Source organism: Fragaria vesca, linkage group LG6 (genome assembly GCF_000184155.1).
Source record: "Fragaria vesca subsp. vesca linkage group LG6, FraVesHawaii_1.0, whole genome shotgun sequence".
NCBI lineage: Eukaryota > Viridiplantae > Streptophyta > Magnoliopsida > Rosales > Rosaceae > Fragaria > Fragaria vesca.
Genome location: NC_020496.1, coordinates 5122133 through 5131693, shown reverse-complemented (window position 1 = coordinate 5131693; position 9561 = coordinate 5122133). Strand labels below are relative to the sequence as shown.

The 9561-nt window shown below is 39.3% G+C and overlaps 4 protein-coding genes across 4 annotated transcripts in view; 2 read left to right on the top strand and 2 right to left on the bottom strand.

Moving 5' to 3' along the window:
- Positions 1–631, top strand: part of LOC101293703 — a 30886-nt gene extending 30255 nt beyond the window's left edge. Inside the window, exon 23 of the mRNA XM_004304941.1 lies at positions 536–631. Coding sequence (XP_004304989.1) covers positions 536–631 — 96 coding nt within the window. The remainder of the gene's footprint in view (positions 1–535) is intronic.
- Positions 632–994: 363 nt separating this feature from the next.
- LOC101295728 (cytokinin dehydrogenase 7-like) lies at positions 995–1962 on the bottom strand. The gene is made up of 2 exons (XM_004302378.1): positions 1665–1962; positions 995–1537 (listed from the first exon to the last, which is right to left on the bottom strand). The coding sequence occupies exons 1-2, from the start codon at positions 1824–1826 to the stop codon at positions 1475–1477; spliced, it is 225 nt and encodes a 74-aa protein (XP_004302426.1). The 5' UTR covers positions 1827–1962; the 3' UTR covers positions 995–1474.
- Positions 1963–5491: 3529 nt separating this feature from the next.
- Positions 5492–6218, bottom strand: LOC101295433 (cytokinin dehydrogenase 7-like). The gene is made up of 2 exons (XM_004302377.1): positions 5918–6218; positions 5492–5820 (listed from the first exon to the last, which is right to left on the bottom strand). Exons 1-2 carry the CDS (start codon positions 6137–6139, stop codon positions 5716–5718), a joined length of 327 nt encoding a protein of 108 aa, XP_004302425.1. The 5' UTR covers positions 6140–6218; the 3' UTR covers positions 5492–5715.
- A 2262-nt stretch (positions 6219–8480) lies between these two features.
- On the top strand, positions 8481–9530 carry LOC101293415 (casein kinase II subunit alpha-1-like). The gene has a single exon (XM_004304940.1). It carries the CDS (start codon positions 8481–8483, stop codon positions 9528–9530), a length of 1050 nt encoding a protein of 349 aa, XP_004304988.1.
- Positions 9531–9561: the final 31 nt, after the last annotated feature.

The following is a 9561-nucleotide window of genomic DNA, read 5'->3' as shown; positions in this document are numbered from 1 at the left end:
GGTTGCGGATTTCCATTTTTGTCACCACTTTTCGTATCGAATTTCCTCATCTCCACCGTCTAGTATCTAGATAATATTGTGTAGATCATCTCTGCAAAATTTCAGCTAATTTGGTAATCGTTAAGGCCTTCAAACTCGAAAAACAAATTGACGGATTGAATTCTGTTCGGTTGTATTCATACCAGAAAAACTCGAGTTTGAGGGCCTTAACGATCACCAAATTGGCTGAAATTTTTGCATAGATGATCTACACAATATTATCTAGATACTAGACGGTGGAGATGAGGAAATTCGATCGGAAAGTGATGCAAAAATAGAAATCTGCACCAAAACCTTCGATGCGGACGTTCGCAGCCAAGAAGGGCTGTATATATATGTATGTATGTATTATTGAGTATTGACACAGAAAATTAAACAGTTACAAACTTTATTAGTCTTAAATCAATAAAACAAATTATCACATCTGTGACAGATGTGGTGGGAGGTCTCAAGTTTTAACTCTCGTAGTTGTTTATGAGTTGTAAACTTGTATCAGGTTCCTCTTCATGCCAGGCAATGGAGTGAACCTGGGAATGGTTCTGGTCCTAGGCTAGATCTATTTGTTGTTTTGGACGATAGGCCTAGCCTGTAACGGCTTGCACCCTCATCAAATCGAAGTAGTTATAGTATGGTGACAACGAACATCTAGTTTCATCAAGACAAGATAACTGCAAGAGAAGCCATGAGTCATTTGTATTTCTCCCAAGTGAGGGAAGCAGAGAGCAGCAGCTAGATGAGGAGAGGTCATTGCCTTATATTTCGAGCAGAGGATAGAACCTCTTAGAGAAAGTGATAGTCATAACACTGATTGAATCAGTACAGTGATGATATTGGCCACATTTCAATCCAGAACATGATGGTCATAACACCAATTAATTAACTCTTTATGCGATCATTTTTATGTTGAATTTTCTTCTTTGGATTTAGCAGAAAATATATGAAAGGAACTGATCCAAAGGAAAGGATCCATATCTTTTTGCTCAAACAAAATTTTATTTACATTAATTTTTTGCCAACAGCTAGCTTCTTAGCTGAAATGTTCGATTGATAAGAACAATGGCACTGGCCCAACAGAAAAAAACAAGAGGAGAAAACTGGAATGACAATGACCATTTGCCCTAGCTAGCTAAGGTTTGTGAATGATTCTTGGGAAAATGTGTTCGGGAGGAGGATTAGGAATAACTCTAGAAAAAATTTGTTGTTCGAGAGCGAGGTATTCGGGAGCAAAGATTGTCATCGGATCATAACAAGTCTTCCGCTCGACATATGTGCTCATTCTACTGACTCTCAAAATGTCGTTTCTAATTCTCCAGTTGGAAGTGCGACAGATACAACTTAAAGTCGTAGTCATACGGTACTGCTTGAAGAATGGTTACGACTTCAAGTTGTATCCGGTTGAAATAATCGAACGAGTCTTCGCCATGGTCATGAGTGACTAGACTGGGCATGACAGGTGAAAGGCGTCGAACTCGGTGCACACCAGCCTCATCCACCTCACCTAATCACCATTAATAAAAACAAACCGATCAGCTCATGCAACTCGATCTAATAATTAATGGAATCAAAGACAAATTTGGCGGGGAGGGTATAAGGAAAAGGAGTAGCAGCGAATTAGTAATACCAACCATGTCCGGGGCTCCGGTGATGATGCCGAACTGGTCCAGCCCGCCAAGAACTGAAAAGAAGAGCTCGCTGACGTCGAGGGCGCCGCGGAGGCCGAAGACGAAGTCGTAGGGCCGGGATTCGGTGTCGTTTTCGTGGACCGAACACTCCAAGTGAGCTATCATCTTGTCCGGAGAAGAAAGATTTAGATTTCTCCGGTAGTGATTAGATTCTCTCTCTAAAGCAAGAAGCTACTACTAGAAGATCTCTGTCTCTCTCTGTCTCTCTCTCTCTCTTTCTCTCTAAAGCAAGAAACTTGAAGCTTTGTAACTTGGTTGGTTTTTTTCGATGAGAACCTTAGGCTTTAAATAGCCGGGCTACCCTCATCGTCAATAGTGATCCCTATCGCCCTTTAACTTCATGCACTGTTTGATATTAAGGGAATAAGGGACGTGCCCTTTTGTGCTCCATAGTGTTATCATATATCACAACCCTAGAAGGAACAATTTTAATTTCCCTATTCTCCCTCCAACAATTTTAGAAACCAATAGCGCTATGGAGTATGGACAATGCCTACAGTATTACTCCACAGATCTGTATAGTATTATCCTTGGAAATTAAAGCTTGCATTGTCCTGTCATCGGAGGTGGAAAGAAGTCCTAGCTAGCTAGTCTCACCCTTTAATTTGCACTAAGCCGGTGGACATGACCATTCCCTGAAAAGATGATGCTTGACGTGGGTGGGACTGGGACTGGGACTGGGAGGAGTGCATGCTTTTAGGTATTTCTTTGCAGTGATATGTGAACACTCAAATTGCTAATTTGAAGCAGAAGAAGATGATGAACTTTATGATATAAGCTTGGTCTAACGTGTGTATTACGTAGGGATCAATTCAACAAATCTAAATCATAATATTAGCAGATAATTGGAATCCAAGTCATTGTTCAACCACAAACTCAATAAGTTTGTTCCTTTCATTCCTTTCCCCACCCCTCCCAAGGAGTACGAGTCCCTCAACGTCCATGGGGTAATCAACATTAGAGATGTAGGAAGAGGATATTACAGGTAAGAGAGGAGAATTGGATGGATGTAATTAGAATGATGAAACAGGGTGGAGCAGCTTTCGTTTTTATTCCAGTGCCTTAGGTGCTAGCATGAACTTTAGTGGTGTTAATAATGCTGGTGGTGGTACGGAGGTGGTGGTAGACTGATAGTGGAGGAGCAGCTTTTATTCTTAGGTGGAGGTGATAATGGTGGCCGCGTAGCTGTGCTGCATTTAGCGACGATAGTATTGGTGGTTGCAGCAGCCTGTCATGCACTTCTTGCAAGTCATGATGATGATGATGAAAACATCTACAGTGGTGAGTGAAGATTTCAACCGATAATTAATTTAGGCGAGCCTTAAACTAGAATTAGTTCAAGCTCTATGCTCACTTTTGAGCAACTAATGTTGTAGGCACACACTTCAATTTTTCTTTTTTTTTTTTTTTTTTTATTTTTTTTAAACCNGTATGAAACGTAGGGTTAATTTAATTAGAAAAAAGTAAAAAAGTATTTAATACATCATAATAGTACGTAAGAGGCACACTTCAATTAAAATTAGCAAGACTTTGAACGTTAACGCATGTCTTTAATTTCTTTTATGAGATGCCAAGGATGGGTGGATATGATTCATGTATGGACGATTATTCAAAAAAATTCTATAACAAAGCAGATGTGCAAAAGGCCATCCATGTTAGTAATGGTCTCCAGCTCAAGAACTGGAGCATCTGCAGGAATCCATGTGATGCAATCAAGGACTAGTAATCAAGGACTAGTAATCTAGGACTAGTTCTACATAGATCATGGAACCAATCAACATTATCACATTTGTCATCTGCATGCGTACAGTGGAATTCTCAATTCAAGTACCTACAGAAGTACAGAACTGGATTGGAAAGTTGGAAACAGTAAACAATACAAACAACGCATCTGTATACTAGAGACTGGAGTTGAGCCCAGGGAACCCATGTGATGAAAGACGCAAGTAGAGGAAGAACATGTACCTTTCAGTACAAATGTACAATGGTGTCCGACTGATGATCGAGACTCAACAGTCACGGGAGGCCATGCCACACTTAAGATCCACAACGTACGCATTATGAAAAGAAGAAGAAGAATTGCTGGAATCAATGTGTTTTATTCATTCATAAATGTACATATATATAGATATTACAAGAGAGATAGCACTGATTAGCACCTATTCTATTGAGGAAGTAATCTCCATTGAAAACTATGAGACTTCTAGTACCAGTGTAGTCATCGACATGAAATACTTTTTCCAGATCAAGAGGCCTCAAGCCAAGGCACACTTTGCCAAAGCAATATCAAACATATATGCGCTCTGAGCTTTCCGTCCCCGATGTTGTAACGGGAAAAAAAATTGATGATCCGAAATTTGGTCAGAACAAGCATTCTGAAAAATGACCATCCCCTTTCAATTCAAAAACTAATGATATGCTCACTGCCAGATTCACTGATTTGTTGATGTTCATGCCTCTAGCTTTCTAATCTTCTATTATATATGTCTGCATGTAGAATGTATGAAGTAATCTCCATACATTGGTAATCAACATTACATGAAGTAATCTCCATTCTCTACTCACTCGAAGCTAAGTAGTTAATTAGTTGTCAAGCAGGTAATTATGTTATTTCTTGTAATAAGGATATTAATTAGTTGCATTGTTAATTTCTTTTCTTTTGAACAAAAGAAGGATTAGTTGCACGGTTAATTTTTTCTTTTGAACGAAGAAAGTTTAATTAGTTGCATGGCTAATTTTTTTCTTTTGGACATAGAAAGTTTAGGTTAGGGAGAACCTGCACCAAGTCAGTTATTGTATGGTTAATTAGTTTGGCAGTGACCTGCAAACCGTATAAAATACCTACACAGTCACCCTTTCTTTTCAAATCGAGCACAACTCGAGCTTAGTTATATTTTTTTCATCTTCCATTTTATCTCTTAATTTTACTTAAAGCTTACAGAATGAGAAGTGTAGGGAACTAGGGAATAGTATATTGCTCCATGCCTCCACCCTAGTCCTAGCTAGGTTTCCTGCACCTGTGCACCATTGTCGCCGTGCGTGTGCCGGTGGTTGCGGACAGTTACAGAGCCAGGATTTGAATCTTGGGGAAATTCAAACATTATAGCATAAATATATATTAAAATTTTACCTGACTCGATGTTTAATTTGATCATCTTTAAATGAAGTAAAATTTTATTGTATACATCTCATAAACTCGTACAACATTAAAAAAAATCAATTATCTTAACAATTTTTATTGGTAAGACATAAAAACCAATCAATTTTATAGATACATTTCTTAATATAATTGATTTGTCATTCAAGATTAATTGATAGGTATAAAATTTAGAGAGGCTCCGCCCTTGGTTGCGCACCACCCTAACCACCCCACCCCTCCCAAGGAGTATGAGTCCCTCAACGTCCAATATGGGCTAGTCTTTGATTAACAACAAACCGAAACAAAAACTGATATTCAAAGCACAGAAATATGAGCACATATTAAGTTTGGAGGCAGGAACCAATGCAATTACGTTAAATGACAATTCCGCATCCCTTCTAAGTTCTAACTCAGCATCATTTTTCAGTGCCTTTGACAAAGAGACTGATATACTCCTTATGTGATCATTTTTATGTCGAATTTTCTTCTTTGGATTTAGCAGAAAATAGATGAAAGCAACTGAAGGAAAGGAAAGGATCCATATCTTTTTGCTCAAACTAATTCCTTTTACATTAATTTGCATTGACAACTAATACTAGTTAGCTAGGGTTTGAGAATATATCTGGGAAAAATTTGCCATCGGATCAAAGAGGATTGCTGTCAACGAATCTGCTCCACTGAACCCGAAATGCTTCTTCTATTCCTCTTGTGATTGGTAGTGCAACAAATACAACTTGAAGTCGAAACTTTCGTCATACAGTACCGCATAATCTCCTGGTTTCACAGGACGGTCCTTTCAAGAAGTAAACCGACGTCACTATGTAAAAAATTTTATTTTCCTAAAAAAAATTCAATTTAGGACGTGCTTCGTTTCCTCAAGGACCTGTGTTCACAAATGACTAGCGAGTGGGCATGCGGGTGAAGGCGTCGAACCCGGTACAACAGCCTTATCCACCTCACCTAATCACCATTAATAAAAACAAAAACAACTCTCAGTAATGGGATCAAAGACGAGCAAAAGAGAGTACGTAGCAGTGAAATAGTACGTAATACCAACCATGAACAGGGCTTGCTGGAGCAAGATTCCAGCTCTGGTAATGATGATGCCGAACTGGCCATGCCCGCCAAGAACGGAAAAGAAGAACTCCGACTTGGATCCCTTACCGGTGACGCCATCGTTGGATAAAGTGGCGGCTTGGAGGCCGGAGATGACGTCGTAGGGCCGGGATTCGGTGTCGTTTTCGTTTTCTTGGACCAAACACTCCAAGTGAGCTATCATCTTGGCCGGAGAAGAAAGATTTAAATTTCTCCGGTAGTGATTAGATTCTCTCTCTCTCTCTCTCTCTCTCTCTCTCAAAAGCAAGCAAGCAAGAAGCTTGAAGCTTTGTAACTTGGTTGTTTTTTTTCGATGAGAAGTTTAGGGTTTAAATAGCCGCTGCGCTGATTAAATATTATTATAGAAAATTGAATATTGACGTCATCCTACCTTCAATAATCGATGTAGTGATCCTATCGTCATCCTAAGCTTTAACTTTATGCACTCACTGTATTTCCAGTGCTATACTGCTATGATATATCACAACCCTAGAAGGAACAATTTTATTTTTCCTCTTCTCCCTCCAACCAGTATAAGATTCAGCTGATACAGAAGCAATAGATGAGGCTTGGATTCACAAATTTTGAATAATCATGCCATGCTCGTTCTGCTTGAGCAAGAAAAACCAATATATAGCGCTAGCTATTACAATGCCAAACTACAGTTGTACTCTACCACAGATCTGTATAGTATTATCCTTGGAAATTTAAGCTCGCTCGCATTGTCCTGTCCCATCGGAGGTGGCATGGAAAGAAGTCCTCCAGCTAGCTAGTCAGCCTTTAATTTGAACTAGGGCGGTGGACATGTATACGCTGCATTGTATGTAGTACTCCTACAATGACTAGCTACGTACGTACCCTTTAACTTTATGACAGCGAGTGACCATTCCCTGAAAAGATGATATGCTCGGCGTGGGAGTGTGGGACTGGGAGGAGTGCTTTTAGGTGCTTGTTTAATTTGAGTGAGCATGCTGTATATCTGAAGCAGATGATGATGAACTTTATAGTATAAGCTTGGTAGTTAAAGTCACAACAAGAATATAAAGCAAAAAGTGTGACCTTTAGAGGTGTTGCAATCCACTATTGTGTGGCAATTTTTCTCTCATCTCCACTAATATTCACACTCGTCACACGTAACAAAGAATGCAACACTTCTAAAGGGCTAAAGGCCTCCCTTTGCTCTATATTTTTGTTGTGAGTGTCTATTACTTAGGGATTAATTCGATCAACAAATCTAAATTACAATGACCAGATAATTGGAATCCAAGTCATTGTTCAACCACAAACTTAATAGGTTGTTCGAGAGTCATTATGCACAAGGTTCGCCACAAAATTTCTACTTTGTGATAATGAGATTCTCAAGATCATGTTGCCTTTCTCTGTTAATTTATACAAAACCACCAATTTGGAATATATTCCAATGTCTTCACTCTCTGTAATTTCTAATCGCTCTTCGAAAATTTTATCTCCAACACGTTCTTCTTGTTCCCCACCATTTTCTACCTTTCAAATCTTGAAGCTCTACTAGCTAGTAATCTAGTACTAGTTCTACATCGATCATGGAACCAATCAACGGTATCACATTTGTCATCTGCATGCGTACAGTAGAATTCTCAAGTACCTACAGAACTGGACGGAAACAATATATAAAACAATACAAACATCCGTATACTAGAGAGAGGACTTGAGCCCAGGGAACCCATGTGTGGAAGACACAAGTAGAGGAAGAACATGTACCTTTCAGTACAATGGTGTCCGAGTGATGATCGAGACTCAACAGTCACGGGATGCCATGCCACACTCATCAAAAGATCGACAACGCGCGCGTTATGAAAAGAAGAAGAAGAAGAATTGCTGGAATCAATGTGTTTTATTCATTCATATATGTTCTGTACATGTGCATATATATAGATATTACAAGTGAGATAGCACCTATTCTATTGAGGAAGTAATCTCCATAATCGAGGAGGAAATAAGGTAAGCTAGCTTCGATCTGTTCCTCCTCTGCCTCAGTTGACTATCACTGATTTGTATTGACTGCAACATCATAACTTTCCAAGTTTCCATTAAAACGACCTGCCGTGAGTAAATTCCCACTCCCATCGTGATAGGTAATTAGTTTATAACTCACTCGTAGCTAAGTAGTTAATTAGTTGTCAAGCAGGTAATTAAGTTATTTCTTTGTAATAAGGATATTAATTAGTTGCATGGTTAATTTTTTTTTCTTTTGAACTAAAGAAGATTAGTTTCATGGTTAATTTTTTCTTTTGAACAAAAAATGTTTAGTTATTAGTTGCATGCATGGTTAATTTTTATTTTTCTTTTGGACATAGAAAGTTTAGGTTAGGGAGAACCTGCACCAAGTCAGTTGCATGATTAATTAGTTTCGTAGTGACCTACAAACCGTATAAAATACCTACACAATCACCCTTTCTTTTCAAATCGAGCACAACTCGAGCTTAGTTATATTTTCTTCATTTCCCATTTTCTCTCTTAATTTTACCATTTACGTAAAAGCTTTCAGAATGAGAAGTGTAGGGAAGTATTGCTCCACCTTATTCCTAGGTTTCCTGCAACTGTGTCCCGTCGTCGCCGTGCGTGTGCCGGTTTCGCACCTCCCTAACCTTCCCACCCCTTCCAAGGAGTACGAGTTCCTCAACGTCCAATGGGGTGATCAACATGATTATAAAGTTGTGAAAAAAGTAGGAAATGGGGTATACAGCGAGGTTTATGAGTGCAACAATGTCTATACCAATGAGAGCTGCATAGTCAAAATGCTCAAGCCTGTGAACAAGAAGAAGATTGAGAGGGAGATTAAGATTCTGCAGAACCTTTCTGGTGGCCCGAATGTGATCAAACTTCTTGATGTTGTTCAATATCATCACTCGAAAACTCCGAGTTTGATTTTCGAGCATGTTAATAGTACAGATTTTAGAGTTTTGTACCCGACACTGACGGACCATGACATTCGCTACTACACATATGATCTCCTCAAGGCATTGGACTATGCTCATGCACAAGGAATCATGCATAGAGATATTAAACCTCAGAATGTTATGATCGACCACAAGTTGCGAAAGCTTCGATTGATAGACTGGGGTATGTCCGAGTTTTACCAACCTGGAAAGGAGTATGATGTCCGTGTGGCATCAAGATATTTTAAAGCTCCTGAGCTTCTAGTTGATTTGCGAGACTACGACTACTCGATAGATATGTGGAGCCTTGGTTGCATGTTTGCTGGGATGATATTTCGGAAGGAGCCTTTCTTTGATGGTCACGATAATAATGATCAGCTGGTTAAAATTGCCAGGGTACTTGGGACGGACGAGTTGGATGCATATCTGAATGAATATGATCTAGGGCTTGATCCTGAACTGGATGAGTTGGTTGGGAGGCACAGCAGGAAGCCATGGTCGAAGTTTATTAATGCAGACAATGAACATCTAGTTTCACCGGAAGCTATTGATTTTGTGGATAGACTCCTTCGGTTTGATCATCAAGACAGGCTAACTGCAAGAGAAGCCATGAGTCATTCGTATTTCTCCCAAGTGAGGGAAGCAGAAACCAGCAGCTAGATGAAGTGAGGTCATTGCCTTATATTTCGAG

What these genes read in the sequence shown, in the direction of transcription:
- LOC101295433 (XM_004302377.1), bottom strand. Translation starts at nt 6,139, where the DNA reads ATGATAGCTCACTTGGAGTGTTTGGTCCAAGAAAACGAAAACGACACC. An exon ending in TCCAGCAAGCCCTGTTCATG is followed by an intron (nt 5,821 to 5,917) that starts GTTGGTATTACG and finishes AATGGTGATTAG; the next exon opens with GTGAGGTGGATAAGGCTGTT.
- LOC101293415 (XM_004304940.1), top strand. Translation starts at nt 8,481, where the DNA reads ATGAGAAGTGTAGGGAAGTATTGCTCCACCTTATTCCTAGGTTTCCTG.
- LOC101295728 (XM_004302378.1), bottom strand. Translation starts at nt 1,826, where the DNA reads ATGATAGCTCACTTGGAGTGTTCGGTCCACGAAAACGACACCGAATCC. An exon ending in TCACCGGAGCCCCGGACATG is followed by an intron (nt 1,538 to 1,664) that starts GTTGGTATTACT and finishes AATGGTGATTAG; the next exon opens with GTGAGGTGGATGAGGCTGGT.